This window comes from Phyllostomus discolor, chromosome 2 (genome assembly GCF_004126475.2).
Source record: "Phyllostomus discolor isolate MPI-MPIP mPhyDis1 chromosome 2, mPhyDis1.pri.v3, whole genome shotgun sequence".
Lineage (NCBI taxonomy): Eukaryota > Metazoa > Chordata > Mammalia > Chiroptera > Phyllostomidae > Phyllostomus > Phyllostomus discolor.
In genome coordinates this window covers 88,196,656-88,217,587 of record NC_040904.2, presented here as the reverse complement: position 1 = coordinate 88,217,587, position 20,932 = coordinate 88,196,656, and the positions used below count along the sequence as shown (strand labels likewise).

The following is a 20,932-nucleotide window of genomic DNA, read 5'->3' as shown; positions in this document are numbered from 1 at the left end:
CTCAAACACCTATAGCATTTACCACCTGTAGTTTTTGGAAGTGAATCAAACTTATAATATTACCTGCTTTTATTGGAAAAAGTACAAAGAGATGTGAAAATTTCTCCTAATCTCAGCATCCAGATGTGAACATTGTATCCCTTTATGCATAATTGTTCTGAGATTATGTAAGATGCTAATATTTGGTGAATCTGATGAAGGATGTGGGATTTTTTTGTGCTATTTGTGTAATTTTTGTCGAAGTCTGAAAAAATTAAACAAAAATGAATGAAGTAATACAGAATTCATAATGCAAATATGTAGTGATATTAATATATGAAGCAATGCAAATCAGTGGGGAAAACTGAACTATTCAATTAAATGGTGAGAGGATAACAAGCTATTCATTTGGAGAAAAAAGGTGGACTCTTCCCTCATACGTTACACAGAAATAAAACCCCTGTGGATCAACAAATTAAAGAATGATGAGACACAAAAACAAAAACATGAGTGACAAGTGTTATTGTCATGGGTTGAAATGGGCATGATAAAGCATGACAAGAAACCTAAACACTGTAAAAGAAAAGTTCTTATAAATCTGAATAACATAAAAATTAAAACCTTGTATATGTAGGGGTGAGTTGGGGTGGGGAACACCATAAAGTTAAAAGACAAGTGATAAATGAGGGGAATATAGTTGTAACCTATTGGACAAAGGATCAGTAGGCATACAGTAAGATGTTTCAGAGTTTGTGCTGTAGAGTAACATTGCCTGGGCCCTGACACTTACTAATGATGTGACATTGGGAAAATTCCCTAACAACTTTTTAGCTCACTTTATTCATTTGCAAAAATGGGAATAAGACACCCTGGGAATAATAACACCCTATGGTGTTATGATTGTGCATCTAACCCATGCTTGGCGTATAATGATGATAAGAATAACTGCTGTAATGTATGGGCAGCTAGCTTTGTATTAGGCACTGTGCAAGTCTTTTAAATGCATCATCTAACATAATTCTCAGAGCAACTGTTCCATTGAGTGGTAACTGTCATTATCCCTATTTTACAGACAAAACCCCTGAAATTTAGGGAGGTTAAGTAACTTGACCGATGGCTAGTAAGTGACAGAGGTGGGGTTTGAGCAGAGATGGGACTCATCCTCTTACCGTTTACACCATAATGTGGCGATTTTCAATCCAACTTAGTTCCCTTTTCCTTGAGTCTTGGGACTACATATTCAATCTTGACAGTTAATTGGACGTTCATGCCCCTTTCAGAAGGTATATGAATTGAGCTCTTAAGAGCTATTTGGGCACTGATATATCCAAGAAGTTGCCATCTCAAAGAAAAGAAGTTTTATAGAAAGTCAGGCCATAAAGAATTAAACTTATTTTGCATAATCTAGATCACCAAGATAATGTCTATAGTAGTTTCTCCATATATACTTCTTAGAGTACTTTCTTTTGGTTTTATTTTGAGAAAAGTAAAAGTCCAGAGATGATTTTACCTTACCACAGAATGTACATTAAAGTAGCTAAAGTAGTAGCAAAGTTAGGTATCTGATATATTAAATAGAAATAATACTGGAAGTTGAAGTCTCATTCAACAATAATTTGACATTGTCATTCAAAAATAATTATTGGAAAATTAAATTTGTGTGAATTTGGGGAGCTTTTTTTTTTTTTTTTTTACTTTTTAAAAAATTTGTCCCTGGCTGGCATAGCTCAGTGGATTGAGCATGGGCTGCGAACCAAAGTGTCTCAGGTTCGATTCCCAGCCAGGGTACATGCCTGGGTTGCCGGCCATAACCCCCAGCAACCTCACATTGACGTTTCTCTTTCTCTCTCTATCTCCCTCCCTTCCCTTTCTAAAAATAAATAAATAAAATCTTTAAAAAATTTTGTAGGAGTATAATTTTTGCAAATCTTAGTTCACATTATAAGTCAGGATACAATTTTTTGATAATCTTAAAATCGAACTTAAAAAATGAACTTCATACAAGGGGAGACCTCCAAAAACCCAGAATTATCTTCTGGAGGGTGGGTCCTTTGTTGTACAACAGGCTTCCCCCACTGGGAGAATGTTCCAGGAACCCATCTGTATCAATCTACCAGCTGGTGTTGTGAGAGTGTGTGTTGGGCTTCAGTGAATTTTTTTTTAAAGATTTTTAAAATTTATTTTTAGAGAAAGGGGAAGGGGAGGGAGAAAGAAAGGGAAGAGAAACATCAGCGTGTGGTTGCCTCTCACATGCCACCTATTGGGCTGCAACCCAGGCATGTGTCCTGATTGGGAATTGAACAGTTGACCCTGTAGTTCATAGGCCAGCACTCAGTCCACTGAACCACAGCAGCCAGGCTGAAGACTCGGTGTATTTTCCCATTTCATGATGGGTAATTTACAAGCACACCTGCCCACATGGGGCTGAGTGTTCAGTAGTTTTTGACCAAAAAATATCATGACCCCCATGCCCCACCCTCCCTATTCAACCAATCTCACCCCCAGTGACTTTTTGTTTGTTTGTTTGTTTCCCTGATGAAAAAAGACCTCAAAGGTAAACGTTTTACTGATGTAGAAGAGGTGAAACAAAAAAACAGTAGAAGCACTAAAAGGCATCGAAATTGGCAAATTCAAAAACTGTTTTGAGCAGTGGAAAAAACGTCTTGATAGGTGTATGGGATCAAATGGAGAGCACTTTGAAGGTGACTGAAGTTTAAACATGTAAGAATACATACACAATTTTTTATAAATGCTGGTTTGGGGGGGATGTATTTATTTTAGTAGATTATAGGCAAGGTTTAATTTAGTTATTCAGAACAAATGTGAAAATACTTTTTGTATGGTATTAAACATTTTTCTTTTTAGTAATGTGTTAAATCATGTAAAACCTAATTTGGAAAGATTGAATGAATCACACTCATGAGTTACGCTCCTTTAATCATGAAGTAGAATTGACTTGTAGGGACATGAAAGGATTTAACTCTCTGCCTTAACTATGATTTGTTAAAGTCATTGGATTTTGAGGGAACACTCTCCTTGATTAAAATAACTTATTATTTATCCCTCTAGCTTTTCGTTTATTGATAGATGGTAAAGAAAGAGGAGCACTAGATACCCTTAGGAGAAACACCTGTTGATTAAGGTAGCACCATCCATATTATATTTACTACTTAGCTTTTTGTCCATCTAGCCTATCTTGAACAAAGCATCAAATGAGGAAAGGTCTAAAAAACAATGCCTGTGAGCAACCAAAATAAATATAACCACTTCCATTTTTTAAAATGTTTATGCAGAATCTCAACCTCCCACCCTCTGCCCCCAGTGCTCTCACTTTTTTCCTCCTGGATTCTTAATTTACCTAAATTCTAACAAGCCTGGGTATTAGGGTTCTAAAGCCACAGCTCTTTAGGAGGAGGAAGAGTTACTCTGCAGGCAAGCAAGGAAACATCCAAAGGTGATCCCTTGGCATCTTGGTAACAGGAAAAGCTACTGGAACACTTTAAAAGCAGACAAGAATGGAGAAAGTTGTAGCCATCTGGTGTCATTTAGTGTGAGATCAGTCATATTCAGATTTCTGAGCCCTGAGGATGTCATTGTATTACAGAATAGTACAGCAAGAGACATCAAAAAAAGGTGGTATTATGGTCAGTAAATGTCGGCCTTTACCAGTGTCCAGTATCCAGTCTGACAGTGATGCCTCATCCTTTCAAGACACGGGATTTGACTTGGTAGTTGAAAACAAGCATCTCCACTTGCTTCATTGCTGGTTTAGTACTGGGATCATCTGGCCCTCTCTTCATATCCCATTTTCACTTGTAAGTCTGTGAATTCAGTTTCTGCCCTGGACATTGTGATCTAGGGTCTACTGGCCAGGCTCCCACCTGAACTTGTGATCTTTCCTTAACTTCTAATTTGGGGTCTCCATGTCCAAGCAAATGTCTTCTCATGGATGCTTGAGCCTTTGAGCTTCACTCGGATTCATCCATGCAGCCGTGTATGTTCCTTTTTGTAGACAAGGTGTTTCTCAGTGATCAAGGGAAGTATTGTAAGGTATTCATAATTAGACAAGTTTTGGAAATACTTTCATTTACATATTCACACACACACAGACCCAGAACATAGTATTTCTTCAGATGTTTAATCATCCCATTAATTACTGGGAAAAGGAGGGATTACTTACTAGAAAGAATTCTGAGCAGACTATTAACATCACATGTTTGGTCCTTGAACTGGCTTTCGTGGTATGTCCCTCTATGGAAGTCCAGGGTTGTCAAGGAATGGTTTAGATTGGTATCTTTCATTTTCCCTTTGGCAATGTCAGAGTCAGTTCTCATGAGTCTCTTTTATCGTAGGACCAATTTTTACCCCCGTTAACTAGCCTCAGACTCTTCCTAATCGGCTGTAAACTCTTTGCAGACTTGGATTAAATCCTTTTATTTTTCCACACTGAGCACAATACCTGGATTCTCACCTCACATCTTATGGAAGCTAAACAAATGGCTTATTGGTAAACTAATTAATTGTAAATGAGACTTCTGGATAGCCTGTGTATTATTGAGCTTCTAATTGTTTTTTCAGCAGCATTAACTGAAAAACACAATTTCCCAAGAGCTATGCTTTATCTTAGTTAATCTTGTCTCAGAGAGGGACTGTGTCATGATGATAGAAAATTTTGATTAAATGGAAACAACAGTTTATTTCTCTTTTACTAATAGCTCCACATAAAATACCATTTGTTAAATAGAGAAACAATGGGAAAGGAAAGTTTTTCTCAAAGTACTATAACCAAGGCATGGTATAGTTTTAAAATGATTTGTACTCTGTATATAGAGCCTGTTCAGTTAATGTATCCACTTATTGGGCCTTTGGAAATTTTGAGTGAGGACCAAGGTTATGAAATAGATGTGTAAACATGGAAGTAGAAAGAGACTCTATAGTTTGAATGAGTTAATGCTGCTCTATCAAGCCTAATGTTCTCTTTTTGCCTTGTCTTCATTTAGTAACTGGGCCATTTCCCCCAGTATATTGACTGTGGCCCAGGAGTAAGTGAAAACTTTTGAGCATTAAAACATTTTAGAACATTAGGAATAGGAGTTAGCAAATCATCACTTAAGGGGACCAAATAATAAGCTAAGAAGGATAAATGCAACTTACTGAAGGGCCCTGTGTAAAAACAAATAGCTTATGCACTGAGATACCTTAATGGAGTGTTTGATCTCCATGTACCCTACTCTTAGATTATGAGTCTGATTCAAACAGGGCCACTGCTAACCCATCTGCATTTGAGAAAGTTAGAGAAATGTGCCCTTCTTTGAGTAAAAGTTTTGAGTATGTTATGTACAACTTGAACACCTCTATGTTCAGGCCTGAAGAAAGTGAGAATCTGCATGGGTACCCTCTCTGGCCTAATTTGGGGATCGCTACTCCACCCTCCTGTACGGAATCACACAGAAGGATGAGTGGGAATAAGGGGACAGGATTGTGAGTATTGCTCAGGAGTTAATCAGTAGCATCCAGCTTCAAGTCACCCAAACAGTGGTTCCATAAATCAGATTTATTTTTAAATCAGTGACCAGCATATCTACCTTCTGTTAAGATTCATGCAGAACTGCTGCTCGGAGGATATGCCCCTTTGGCTCTGCCTGGCTCTGTGCAATTGGAATATGGGGACTCATAACTGCAGGAACAAACTCAAGTGTATACCACCCACGTGCCCCAAATGTCAGGGCTCACATACCACTAGCAACACATACATCCTCCCACTCTCAACCCCATAAGTCTTTCTTGTTTTCTTTGGAAAGTGAGCTAGTCACAATTGGGCCTCCTAGAGCCAGAACAAGTAAAGGGATGTACCATAAGTTGCATTACCTGGCTCCTCGAAGTATATGCATGTTAAGGATGTCCATGTGGAGTTGCATGACAAAGAGCTCTCGCCATGGCTCTAGGTTTTAACTGGAAGACCCAGTATCTCTTTTCCTGCCATCACATATATTCATATAACTTCACGCATGTCTACTTTGTGAATGCTGCCATCCCTTCCTAGCTGTGGTGTTCTTATGCTACCCTGGATTCAATTTGTAGGGATGCACATAGCATTCTAATAAGTACTCAAAAGAATCCAATGTTTCTCTATTCAAAGGAGTGCTGGAATGTTTAAAAGATTATCTCGAACATTTTTACTTAGAATTTCCACATTTTACTTCTCTTAAATTAACACTTATATTTTTTAATACTCTGTTTAAATAGTATGTAACAATAAATTCAGACCACATATTATAAAATATAAAAGCATGTATTACTTGTCCATCTTCTAATTGTGTGATTAGAACTATAGAGACCCCTGAGTTTCTGAACAAAAAACAATATATGTTCCTTTTAAGGCTCTAAGTCCACTCAGGACTTGCTAATGTGAGCTAGGAGGTGGGAGAAGAAAGGCTTTATGTCAGCAGTGCCCTGGAGACTCAGTTGGGAGTGAGTTCAAAGCTCCTAAAGACCTCAGGCTCCCTTTAAAATACAAATGCCAATATAAGGTTATTCTTGTACTTAGTGTTAGACTAGATTGGGGAGATTAGTCAATGAGCATTCATCTAAGAAAATGTCTTTTAGTGATGTAAGTTAACGTTGAAAATATAATTTACCATGAGGTTGTTTATACAGTGTATAGTCTTTTATTTTTAAATTTTATATTATGGAATATTTTAAACATGTACCAAATTAGAGAGAACATGGTAATGAACCCTTATGCAGCAGTACCCTGTTGCAGTGGCTAACATCTGGACAACTGTGTTTTCCCCCGAGCACCCCCCCCCCCCCGTATTTGCCCTGTAATGTTAAGTTTCAGACATCATGTCAACTCATCTGGAATATTTCAGCATTTATCTCTAATTTATAAGGGCTTTTTAAAAGTATAACCACTATGTCATTATCATATCTATAAAATTAATAGTTCCTTAATATCATCTTATACTCTTCCACATTCAGATTTCTCTGATGGTCTCAAAAACATCTTTTTGTAGATCATTTGTTCAAATTAGAATCTATATAATTTGGCTGCTTATGTCTCTTGGCTTTCTTTTTTTCTGTATTATTGTACAATAATAAATTTTATATTTTTCCTTACATTTTCCTGTAATTTATCAAGGTAACTAAATAGAAAAATTGCTACTGAAGTTAATGCTTTAGACTTTATTTTAAATCATTGATTTATATATTTTTTACATTTTCAGGTTTATATATACTCAGTGCTGAAATGTGAAGGGCTCAGAAAATGGTGGGTGGGAGAGAAAGGTTCCCTTTTTTATTCAAAAACAGGCATGAATTGACTTTCTTACTCAACAGCAGAAGCCAAGTGAAGAAATTTGGCCCCCACTCTGTTTGAGTTCAGATAGGCCTACATTAAATTACATTTTTAAGCTATATTTTACCCTAACCAGAATATCACTTTAATTATGAGTATAAAAATCTATAAATGATAAGCCCTTCGTTTTTAGGATCTTATCTTTTTTTTGTTAGTGGTCACATTTCATTTATTTTTTATTTTATTTTAATTGTTCAAGTACAATTTTCTATCTTTTACTCCCATCCCAGCCCACCTACCCAGCCCTCCCCACCTCCCTCCCATTTCCACCCACCCCTAGTTTTTGTCCATGTGTCCTTTATACTTGCTCTTGTAAACCTTTCCCCCTTTCCCCTGAAATTCCCCTGAAATTCCCTCCCCTCTCCCCTCTCCCCTCTGGACACTGTCAGCCTGTTCTTTATTTCAGTGTCTTTGGTTATATTTTGCTTGTTTGTTTGTTTTGTTGTTTAGGTTCCTGTTAAAGATGAGATCATATGGTAGGTGAAAGACAAATACCATATTATCTTATCTTTTTTGTCTTTCAGATTGGGAGTTTGTGTTGTCAGTAAGAAAATGTTTTCATATCAAACGTGTGTATCTTCTCTACTGTTACCAAGTGACACACAAAAATGGCTTCTCCATTTGATAGTATTCCCATTGAATGCACTATGGTATCTCAAAAATATAAAAATAGTTAAATGGTAATGAGAAAACTACAATAAAATTTATTTAAAAATAGTTGAATCATGTATTTGCTTCTTTTAAAAATATACTTATTTTGCTGTTCTACCAAGTTGGTGCATTATTTTCTTTCAACATGGATGAGGACAGAAAAGAATTTCTGCTGCCACTATAATTTTAACACTACCATGCTTGGTATAAATTGTGTAGTCCTGCTAAGATGCCTCACAATTTTACTACTTCTTTTTATAAACTCACCATCTTGTGATATCTTTCCTCTCTTAGGATATGAACGAGTCTGCCAAACAAGAAGATATTTTAGAATCCACAACAGATGCTGCAGAATGGAGTCTAGAAGTGGAACGTGTACTACCACAACTGAAAGTCACGATTAGGACTGACAATAAGGTATAGAAGAGAGAACACATTTTGTTCAAATAGACTTTTATAAGGCAAATTCAGGGTCAAGGGCACTCTCATACCAGTGATTTAAGAAGGGTGTTAGGGTTCAGTTTCCAGTTATTGTGTTATTGCAGACTCAGTAAATTGACATTGAATGAATAAATAATGTAATATGGTCAAAAAAACAAAACGAGGAATAGATCTTTAAAATGTTTTGTACCACTTCATGTTTCCCTGGAATTGAAAGGTATTTTCTCAGTATATTTTGATATATATTTTTTGTGATTGTATTTTTGTTTAGGTGAATAGTGAATAAAATTGAAATTCCATGACTGTATACCAACTGAGTAGACTTAGTAGATGATTAAGAACTCTGCTGAATGGTAAAATAGACGACTTTCTGGAAGCTGCCTTATATTATCTATTAACTACATATGATTAGAAGTTAAATATTAAGAAAATAATTAAGAAATTATGTGCAATAAGATTTGGGGATTAAGCCAGGTGAACTGGCCCATTTAATCAAGTTTCTACTTTCTTTTTACCTACAATTTATAAGTAAGAACTTCAGAATGAGTTGATAAGTGACTAGACAATGTTATTCTCATTAGTACTATAATACAGTATTCTTTACAGAAGGGATTAGAGAGACATCTAGTTAAAGAAATTAAAGGATTTTCATCCTTGCAGGCTGGAGACAAGCCTTAGCATTATGGAACAATGTTCTAGGGAAGGGTGTCACTCTGAAAACGAGATCCTGTGTCTGCCCCCTAAGTAGAAGCCCTACAAAAATTCCTGTTTTCAGAGTGCCCTGGAAGCTGATTTATTCTTAGTATGTCTGGACTTGGATTTGTGGAACGGTATCCTGGAGCAAGTAATAGGTAGCCTAGACTCCTGGGGGAGTCGTAGAACAGGATAAGGAGAACAAAGGTATTGCTAGACTGTGAATAGCTGTGAAACAAACTTTATACAAGTAAGTGGGCAAATTCTATAGCCTGCTTACCATACATTCAATCATTGTGGAGGACAACTATTATTTGACTATGCTGAGAGTGAATTCATTGTTTACGTGTCCCTTATCTATAAATACTCACTAGTAAGAATTTCTTCACTGATTAGATCTGTGTTGAAAGTTATAAGCTGCAAAAATATTTTTTTTCTAAAACTCACATTTTCGTTAGAACAAAGACTCTTCCTAAAATTAAAAATGACTACTGTGAATTAGAATGACATGTTAAAATAATTGTGTGGTGGAGAACTCTCAAGTACATCTTAATCCCACAAGGAAGCAAGTTTAATTTGTTTTCTTTAAAACTAAGTAAACTCTTGAAATCAAATATTTCATTTAGAACCCAATACGATAACAAATACCATATTAGTGAGTAGAGAAATGTTTTTAATGAAATAACACAAGAGTGTTATTTTATTTGTTAGTAAATACTGTCATTAATTTACACATAATAGAAGTAACTGAATAAAGAAGACATATAAATGTAACTGCTGACATGTACATTTTTACAAAATTAAGCGCAGGTTAGATTCTATTACAAACCAGTATCATAGTAATCAAAATTGTGGGTTCATAGAGAACAGTGTTCTGCTTGAGGAAGAATTAACCAGTTGAAAGTTGGACTCTTAGTCTCATGCCATACATGACTAGCCTTGATCTTATGAGAATACACGGTGGCAAATTCACTGCAATCAGGCTTTATAGGCAACATTTCAAAATGTCAGATAAAGTTTTCCATATTTTTATAGCATTTTTTACAGTATGTGAATATCACTTTGAATTTAGATTTTTGTTCTAAAACATACCAACCTAAAGTCATATTTGATTGAGACTTATCATTGGATCTTTGTGTCCAGTATTTCAAAACCTTTTCTTTTGTCTAAGTATGTCAGGTGTAGCAAATGGGAAATACAGCTTTATGGGCAACTTTGTATTCAGCTTCTTTAAGGAAAATAAAATCATACACTGAGTTGAGAAAATACCATATTAGTGAGTAGAGAAATGTTTTTTATGTCTCAGAAATACAAAGAACCTGGTTACATATGAGGTGTCTCAGACTCATTATCCTCCTTCATCAGAGCTGACACTTTACCATGGTAGTGGATCCCATTCTTCCTCAATCTTGCCTCTACCAAAACCAAAACCTCACCTTTATTTTGGCCAAAAAAATAACCTTCACTCAAATGAGGCTATTTTGGACATTTAGGGGTTTTAACTTGGTGTTTGAGGGGAAAAAATGAATTATTTTCAGATCAATATATTTTACTAATCACTGTTAGATTAATTTTTAAGGAGCATAGATATGTGGGAGATAAATTATAAAGGGCTTCCATTATTTAAATCCAATATAAATTTCTTTTAAATGATCTTGTGTTAGTAGTAAGCCCATATTTATTTGGCACTGAATCAAATATTTGTTTTACTTTACTTTTAAGTTCAGTATTCCTTGTATGCTACCTAGCAGAGAATTACAAAAAAGTAAATCTCCTTTTCTATTCTTTTTGCATATTACATTATGTATGCTTTGATGAGATCCTATAATGTATCAATATTTTACTTTGTATATTCTCCATGAGGTTGCGATCAGATTTTCATTGCAGGCTAGCTTGTCCCTGTTTCTGGCATCACTTGTTACTGTTGCTAGTTCTCAAGAATATAAACATATTTTATATTAGCTTAAACAAATTGCAATTAGGAAAATAAGTATATTGTCCAAAATACAAGTAGTATGTACCACAGTGGGGATAAAAGATTTTTGTCATATGCTAGCTTGAATGGACTATATTAATAGTTCCCTTTTTACAGTTGGTTATAGAGGATGCTCCTGGTGGTCACTTGTAGAGTCGTTATACACCCAGAGACCCAACTCAGATCTGCCCAAACCAGGAATAACGTGGCTAAAGGTAGAAAAAGAAGTTTTGTTATGAGAGTCAATAAATTCAGCCAAATCCTAGGTCATTCCACTCTAGTTAATACCTCATTTATGATTAAGTGAATAAGGCTCAGGAATTAATTCCTTAGAAGGGCTGTCTGAGGACATCTACTAGAGTAGATGTCAGAATCACCTGACATTATAAAATCATCTACAAGTATTATTGTTTTACTGTGACTCTGTATCTTTTACTTTTGTTCTCTCCCTCCTTATTTTTTTCTGTTTATTTCTCTTACACTTTTCTTTGCTGGTGTGTTTTTATCTTTTGGAGTGTTCTCTATTAGACCCAATAGTACCCACAAGTGTTACATTACTACTCTGGTGGAATTTAAAACTAAAAGTAAACATGTGTGATTATTATCAGAATAGATTTAAATCTGTAACTAGTCAAGAATTATTCTAATCTCTGAGTCTTTTTAAAGTACAATTTTGTTTTTGATTATAAAAATAATATGAAAACAATATTTCAAGGGGAGAGGGGGCAATCAGCATGCTGTGAATTAGAAGGTAGCAATCAGCCCTGACCCATGTGACTCGGTGGGGCTTCACTCTGCAAAGCAAAAGGTCGCTGGTTTGATTCCCGGCTAGGGTACATGCCTGGCTTGTGGGTTTTGCCCCCAGTCAGGGCACAAGAAGGAACTGATCGATGTTTCTCTCCCTCTCTTTCTCTCTCCCTCTCTTTGCCTCTCTGTATTTGTAAAATAAATAAATTCACCTCAATTTGTATTTGTAAAATAAATAAATACAAATTTTTAGAAGGTAGAGATCACACATTTAGTCTATCAGTTTCTCATTTAACTCAACAAAAGTTTCAGAAACTTAGTGGAACTGTGCTAGCCATAAAGACCCAGAAGAAAATGGAGCCTATTTCACACACCTTCCCTTGGTGCCCAGGATTTACATTTATACGACTTACTAGTCATGTGACACAAGGCAAGGTGCTATATACCTCTCAATTCCTGCTTTGCCTCATCTGTAAAATTGGACTAATTATATTACTTACCTTACAGAGTTATAAAACATCAGGTTCAGTGTCTGACACAAGTCAATACCTAATAAATGTTTATTATTATGTAACAATATTGCTATGATGACATTATTGTTTTCTATCATAGCCCTTTTATGTTCAGTGTCTATATCAGTATTTAGGAAGAATTCACAAAATTTCATATGCTTTCATCACTTAAAGGAATATTTAGAAACATCAGTCTTATATTCTTACATGTGGATATAATCAGATTCATGTAGGTGTTATTTTGGTAAATCTTCCTAATATGATGATAATAATAGTAACTGATACTTACTAAGTGTTCACTGTGTGCCAAGTGCTCTTCTTAGCACTTCACATATAGTAACTCCTTTAGTTCTTTCCACAGCCCTATGAGATGCAGGTACCTGTACTACAGATGAAGAAACAGAAACAGAGAAGTCACTTGCCTTTGCCTCCTAATAAGTGACAGGTAGATACTGCAACCTACTCCAGGCTTTTACCAATTTGATTAGCAACAATATACCATACTGGCTAAAAGCACAAATTCTGAATACAGTTTGCTTAAGTACAAATCCTGGCTTTATTTAGCTCTTAAGTTCTGGACACTGTGGGCAAGTTACTCAAACACTCTGTGCCTCATCTGTAAAATGGGGTTCATTATAAAACCTGCTTCAAAGAGTTATTAAAAGGATTAAATGAATTAACATATGTAGATGACTTATACTTGTGCCAGAAAAATTACTTAAAATATTTTGAACATTATTTCTGTGTACTTTTGTGTATATAGTTGAAATTATACCTCCTTTTTTTTAACATAACATCTTGGGTATTTGCACATACCCTTAAGAATTATAAACCATAACTTTAGTGGTTGTCTGTAATGCTGAAAGGTTACCATGAATCTCTAACTGAGTACCAGGTAGCAGACATGGCTTGGCCATACTCAGCAGATCAGGGTCAAAACAAGAGGTCCATGGTCTGGGTGGGAGAATGACAGGGCGGAGTCATGCAAGAGCTGGTGGTCACAATATGGGCAAACATAGAAACCATAATATCTAAGAACACAAAGCAATGGCAAGAAATGGAATGTCATTGAGTCATTTTTGAGAAACAAATGGTTGTTGAAGTTACAAGTCCAGTTAAAAGGCGTCACATGGAGAGCAGGACGCAGAAACGAAGAAATGAAGATTAAAAGAAAATTAGATTTGGAAATCTTGTGTAATTACTTATCACTGCAAGAGTGTACAGTCAGATCCGCCTGTAGGTTGTAACTGCCGTTACTTTTTTTTCAACTGTGTGAGGGCCTCTTCTCCAGGGTATTTTATGACAGTTATTGGAAGATAATATTTTCCTACATAATTGAAATATTTTTAACTCTTTAATAGTATATTTTTATAACTTTTAAGTGAATCAATTGACAGTTAGTAAGTTGATTAATAATAGTTGAAACTGAGCTGCCAAAGAATTCTACATGTCCCATGTTTCTGGGGCAGTAGAAAATGTGGAATTATACACACATATACACACACACATATATATTTCACTTTTTGTGTTTCTGATTAATTTTGAATCACTAAATACTTAGTACTATTTCTTGAAGAAAATTATTCTATCTCTTTGAGCTTTCTTTTTACTATAAAAAAGAAGCCTTTATTTGACATATACACGCACACATATATATTTCACTTTTTGTGTTTCTGATTAATTTTGAATCACTAAATACTTAATACTATTTCTTGAAGAAAATTATTCTATCTCTTTGAGCTTTCTTTTTACTATAAAAAAGGAAGCCTTTATTTGACCTTGTGGAAATAAATAGAGACCACCTAAATGAGAACAAGCAAAGGCTATTTATTCAGAGCTTGCTCTATAGCAAGGGAGCCATCCACCATCACTTGTATTTGGCAGAGATTCAAAGGCAGGCAGGAGAATTTATGGTGGGGAAAGGGGTGGCTTCATGTATGTTTAAGTGACTAGAAATTTGGAGGCAGGCTATCTAGTAGCAGCGCCTCCTCTGTGATTGGTTAGAGAGTATATTTGCCCTTGTCTGATTGGTTTTACATTGGAAGTGGTCTAGGGGAAGGAGAAAGCTGGCATTTATTAAGTCTTGATCATTTGGGACCTATTGCTACAGAGCTTGGCTTTCTGGACTAGTTGCTACAGATTGTGGGTCAGAATTCTATTTTGTATAATGATCTGGCTGTTGTCTTTTGTCCATTTGTGTATAGTCATGTGCAATGTTTCAGTCAATGACAAAGTACGTAAGTGATGGTGGTCCCATAAGATTACAATGGAGCTAAAATATTTCTGTGGCCTAGTGACTTCGTAGATGTCATTAACAGAGAGGTATGTTCGTGGTATATTATCTGCTTACAAGCAAATATATGATGAGAAAAAACAAACCAAATCACCATGGACATATTTCTGAAAAAAGTGATGCCTCCTTTGGAAGAGCCTCAGGTTGCTCCTTCAGAAGGTCTTCCAGAAAAGGGCGTTGTTATAAGAGCTGACAGTTCCATGTTTGCCATTACCCCTGAAGACCTTCCAGTGGGACAAGATGTGGAGGTGTAGGTCAGTGATATTGATGATCTTGACCCTGTGTAGGCCCTAGGCTAGTGTGTGTCTTAGTTGTTTTTTTTAACAAAAAAGTTTGAAAAGCTAAAAAAACTAAGTAATTAAAAAATTAAAAAATGCTTATAGAATAAGGATTTTTATTTTAAAATGTTTTTGTGTAGTTGTACTATGTGTTTTAAGCTGCATTATTTCAAGAATTGAAAAGTTAAAAAAAAATTAAAACATTTGTAAAGTAAAAAGTTTGTATAGTAAGCTTAGTTTACTATAAAGAAAAATATATTTTTTATAAATTTAGTGTTGCCTAATCATACAGTGTTTATAGTTTGCTGTAAAACAGTATGTTGTGTTACATCAACAGTGGCCTCATACATCTTGTTCTTGATTTAATGTCATGCTGTTTTGTAAATTTAGTGTGTCTTAAGTGTACTGTGTTCATAAAATCTACAGTAGTGTCCAAGTAATGTACAATAATGTCTTCGCCTTCACATTCATTCACCACTCACTCACTGATTTACCTAGAGCAACTTCCAGTTCTGCAAGCTGCATTTATGTGTCCTGTACAGGTGAATAATTTTTATCTTTTATACTGTATTTTTACTGTACACTTTCTATATTTAGATACACAGTACTCACCATTTTGTTATAGCTGCTTACAGTATTCAGTACAGTAACATGCCGCCGTACAACTTTATAGCCCAGGAAGCAACAGGAGATAGCATATAGCCTAGGTGTGCAGTAGGCTATACCATCTAGGTTTGTGTAGTGCACTCTGTGATGTTCGCACAACGATGAAATAGCCTAACAACACATTTCAACATATTCAGGTCATTAAGCAACACATGACTATATTCAGTTTTCAACTTCATTCATTGAACCGAGGAACAGTGGCTTCTGAAAATGATTAGACTTTATTAGTCTTCATCAGGAGAACAATTTTCTTCAAGTCAAGTGTTTTTATCTTAACAGAAACCAAGTAAACATTAATAAATATTTTTCTTCCCCAGACATAAGAGCAGAAAGTGCGAAATCAGTTTTCAACTAAACCTTACCTTTTTCTTCAATTATACAATATTTAGGCCTAAAAGATTGTGTAATGATTTAACATTAGGTATTTAATGCAATGAACAAATGTTCTATCATGCTTTAATGCCTTGTAGATAATGTAATTAAAATTTTGATTAATGACTTAGATTTTTTTCACATTATAATTAAATGTTTCCTGCTTTGTTGTTTTAAAAGATAGTTGGCTAGGTACTTCCTCCATTTCACTAAAAACTAAGTCATTATGTAAATCTTTAGCTTCATTACAAGGGATTTAAATAGAGGGGTTTTTTTTTAAGGCTTTGGAAGTACTACAACATGTGTTTCCAATTATTTCAAGCCTTTGATTCATTGAACTGCTTTTTTTTATATATCCTTACCTGTTCTTCAGTGTCTGCCTTTCTCGGGGTACAGTTGTAAAAAGAACCTTAAACTTTAAATTTCAACTCCAAGCAATTGGATCTTTTTTTAACATAAATGAAACATATAGTGGTACCTTAGGTGATTCACAGGAAGAAACCTTTTGGGAAGAGTCATTGCACTAAGGGAGGAATCATTGCAGTAGTCCTGAGCCTGTGGGCTCTCTAGTCACTTTGAGAGCTAAAACCTGGGAGGGAGAAGCAAGGCCATCATTAATCAGCAGGTGGAATTCCATTTAAATGAACCTGGAGGGACTGCAAAATTGCCATATTAGATCTAAGTCTCTTCAAATTGGAAGCCAAATCCTGCAGAAATGTACAATGGTAGACACATCTGTATCTGGAAGCAATAGAGGTTATTTTTCTCATCCCAGAGCAGTGGAAAGACTAATTTGCTTTGACCTTCTGCCACCACTGTGTTTGGATGCAGTGTAAGAAGAGTGTTAATAAAATCTAGCTTTCTCAATATTTCTGACTTGTAGTGATTTATAAATTGTTATAGTTTGGGAATAAAGAACATTTCTTAAGATTTGTACGCTGGTTGTTAAATTTAGTCTATATTGACAGGATTCTTGTATCCATGAGCAAAAAAGTATAATATATTCTGTGGGCTAGGATATAGGAATGTATTTTATGTATATATTAGTCATTAAAATGAGATTCTGCTATGTGAATAATAGAGAGACTACATTTATAATTCTTGTAGATTTTCTGGTGGACCTTTCATTGAGAAATAAAAGATAATTTTTAAAAAATAAGGCACAAATTTTTTAAAATCAACTTTTACAATTACCAGTAACAAATGTAAATACAGAGGGCAATAAGTTGGTCTCCATGAGACTTCATGCAGGAGTAATAGCTCCAATTACTACCATAAATGTCTGTAATTTTATCTATTGCTGCCAGGCAATAAATGCTTTTTAATATAGTAAGGCCATAAATGTACCTGCTGCTGTTGTTTAAACAAAATACAATTTCCAGCAAATTTATCCTTGAAACACCTGCTATAATCAAAAAGAGGTGAATGCTATCAAAATAAACTGCCTAAATTAACTAGACACATACATTTTTAGAGCAGCCTGCATGATTACTCAACTGCCACATCGTCTCAGAATGAGGAGAAATATTCACTGATGGACTTGTACAGACAAGCTTTCTTTGAAGGAGAACAAAAACAAAACAAAATACTGTTTTGGATTTTTAAAATTATTTTTAAAACGTGGTGTCATATTGTGGACTTAAAGTTGTATTCACAAAGTCAGTTGTTTTTTCTTTGTAGCATGTGGGTCAAGGACAGATACCAGAGTTGTAGGGGAAAAAATACTATGCTTAAAATTATACATATAAAAATACTGCAAAGGGGTGGAGAAAAACCCAGCCATCCTTAAGCAATTGGAAAGGTTTTTTAGCTGCTTCTGTCACAGTCTTGTTGAACATTCACGATATTCTGTGTTTAAACATAGTTGATGATGCCTTCCTTCTTATTTACCCTGAGTGTGATAAGTGTTTCAAATGGATCAGGGAAAGGTTTCATTTATCACAGTGGAAACAGAACAAGTGTTTGTGCTTCAGAGATTACTATCAGCTCTAACTAAAGAACATCAACAATAGTAGCAGATTTTAAGGAAATAACCAATAAAGACTGCATGCTGTATATAAGTACTGCAGAGGGAAGTTACTAATGCCTCACAGCAGATATGCCTCAAATAGACATTTGTGATTGAGAGCAGTGAATTAATACATATTGATTATAATTAAAATTTCTAGACTGCCTAAATATTTTATTATTGCAAAGTATGATTTAATGTTTCCTTTAAATTACTTAATATAAAATCTGAGCTGAAGCAGAAACCATTTGTCATTGGACTTCCCTATAAAATGTACTTATTAATTGGCTTGACTCATTTTTCCAATCTATGATACTAGAGTAGTTGTCACTATCACTGTGTTTTATTACAAATTTCTTACTATTTGGACAAATTTTACTCCCATCACCTTTATTCCATTATATTTGTTAACTTATGCCAAGGTAAAACACATGTTTTTTGGTTTTTCAAGTATACAGATGACTTTTATATTTTCAGGTTTTTATTTGTTTTTTGAATATCAGTATGAGATCAAAGTTTTGATTAGCAGATTCCTAAAGTGGGAGGAACTGTCAAGGTCATGCCTTCCAACTGCCCGCCATGGTCATTCAGTGTCCTGTGAAAGAACTGCATTCTGGGTTGTGCCTGCATTCTCAGCAGGAAGGGCCCCATCGCTCCCTGTCTGCCTTGCCAAATCTCTTCTCTGGGCGTTTGGTTCCTCCTAAAGTCTAGAAATCCTCACTCAGATTTGTGGTCATATAAAAGGGGTATGGGTAGAATAAACATGAATAACAACTCTGGATGTACATGTGAAAATGCTTTAGTAACAGGTGGTAATCAGTAAAGATGATCTCTGAGCACACATTAGAACTGTATCTAATGAACAAGGTATTTTACTTAGAGACCATGGATTTCCAGTTTCAGTTCAATTATAGGCAGATTTGAGGATACCAGTGATTGTCGTGATGGCCTTCGCTCATAACTCTGTGCACACTGTCTTATTTTCCTCTATAATGGGAATATCTAGAAAACAGGAACTTCCTGAAGGAACATGTATTTCCAGCAATTATGATTCCTACACCCCCTGCAACAAATACTCACATACAACATACACCACACATACATACTCAACTCTTCATAAATCATATGTTTAGTTCTTTGAACATTTAAAAAGAAAAATGCTTTCACACCACAAACATATATCACAGAAGTCTCTAAGCTACTGGCAATGAAAGAAAAATGTCTCATTTAAAAATTCAGGAAAGCCGCAATCTGTAATTATCCCACAACCTAATGGTCATTTTTCATTAAGAAAGTAATTCAATCTCATGAAAAGGTTATTTACTTTAATGGGCCATCTCATTCTTTCTCTCACACATATACATACAAATGCGCAAATGTAAGCAGTGTTGAAGCTGAAAATGAATAGAACAAGAAGAGACTGCAAAACTGCAAAAAGAGAATACAGATAATGTTCTGTTACTAGGAAAGGGAGTGTTCTCCATGGAAAAGGGAAATATGTACACTATTCATACAGGATAAGTTATCAACCAATCCCAGAAATAGTTGCTACAGTGAACTTAGACACATATACTACTTCTGTCAAACTGTCTTCGCTGCCTCTTTCACTTAACCTGATTTCCTACTATCAGATTTCCAAAGAATTTTATTACTTTTAAAAAATATATTTTATTGGTGATGCTATTACAGTTCCAATTATTCCCTCTTTGCTCCCCTCTGCTTGGCACCCCCATCCCTCCAGCAGTCCCCAACCTCAGTTCATGTCCATGGGTCATGCATGTAAGTTCTTTGGCTTCTGCATGTCCTATACTATTTTTTTTTAAGATTTTATTTATTTCTTTTACAGATGGGGTGGGGAGGAAGAAAGAGAGGGAGAGAAACATCAGTGTGTGATTGCCTCTAATGAGCTCCATTTGGGGGACCTGGCCTGCAACCCAGGCATGTGCCTTCACTGAGAATCAAACAAGAAACCTTTTGGTCCACAGGCCAGTGCTCAATCCACTGAGCCATACCAGCCAGGGTCTTATACTATTTTTAACTTCCCCCTGTCTATTTTGTGCCTACCAATTATGCTTCTTAATCCATGCACCTTTTCCCCCTCCCAGCTGTTAACCCTCTAAATGATCTCCATATCTATGATTCTGTTCCTGTTCTGCTTGTTTGCTTCGTTTTTTTAGATTCAGTGGTTGATAGTTATGAATTTGTTGCCATTTTAATGTTTGTAGTTTAGATCTTTAACATTTCATGTAATAATGTCTTGGTGATGATGAACTCCTCTAGCTTTGTCTTGTCTGGGAAGCACTGTCCCAGTCTGTCCTTCCATTCTTAATCATAACTTTTCTGGATAGAGTAATCTAGGTTGTAGGTCCTTGCTTTTCATCACTTTGAATACTTCTTGCCAGTCCTTCTTGCCTGCAAAGTTTCTTTTGATAAATCAGCTGATAGCCTTATGGAAACTCCTTTGTAGGTAACTCTCTGCTTTTCTCTTGCTGCTTTTAAGATTCTCTTTATCTTTAACCTTTGGCATTTTAATTATGATGTGTCTTGGTGTGTGCCTCTTTGGGTCCAACTTCTTTGGGACTTGCCGTGCTTCCTGGACTCAATATGTCTATTTCCTTCACCAAATTAAGGAAGTTTTCTTTCATTATTTTTTCAAATAAGTTTCAGTTTCTTTTGCTTCCTCTTCTCCTTCTGGCATCCCTATGATTCAGATATTGGTATGTTTGGAGACATCCCAGAGGGTTCTTACACTATCCTCGTTGGTTTTTTTTTTTCTGTTTCCTTGTTGCTGTTCTAGTTGAATGCTTATTTCTTCCTTATGTTCCAAATTGTTGATTTGAATCCCAGCTTCTTCCCCTCCATTGATGGGAAATTTTTCTTTATTTCACTTAGTGTGACCTTCTTTTCATTCCTTTATGCTGTTGCCGTACTCAGTGATTTCTTTGGGCAGCCTGATAACC

The 20,932-nt window shown here is 35.5% G+C and overlaps 1 protein-coding gene across 1 annotated transcript in view; it reads left to right on the top strand.

Annotated features, from left to right (window-relative positions):
• Positions 1 to 20,932, top strand: part of IFT57 (intraflagellar transport 57) — a 73,830-nt gene that overhangs the window by 35,979 nt on the left and 16,919 nt on the right. The window contains exon 6 of the mRNA XM_028505137.2: positions 8,282 to 8,404. Coding sequence (XP_028360938.1) covers positions 8,282 to 8,404 — 123 coding nt within the window. The remainder of the gene's footprint in view (positions 1 to 8,281; positions 8,405 to 20,932) is intronic.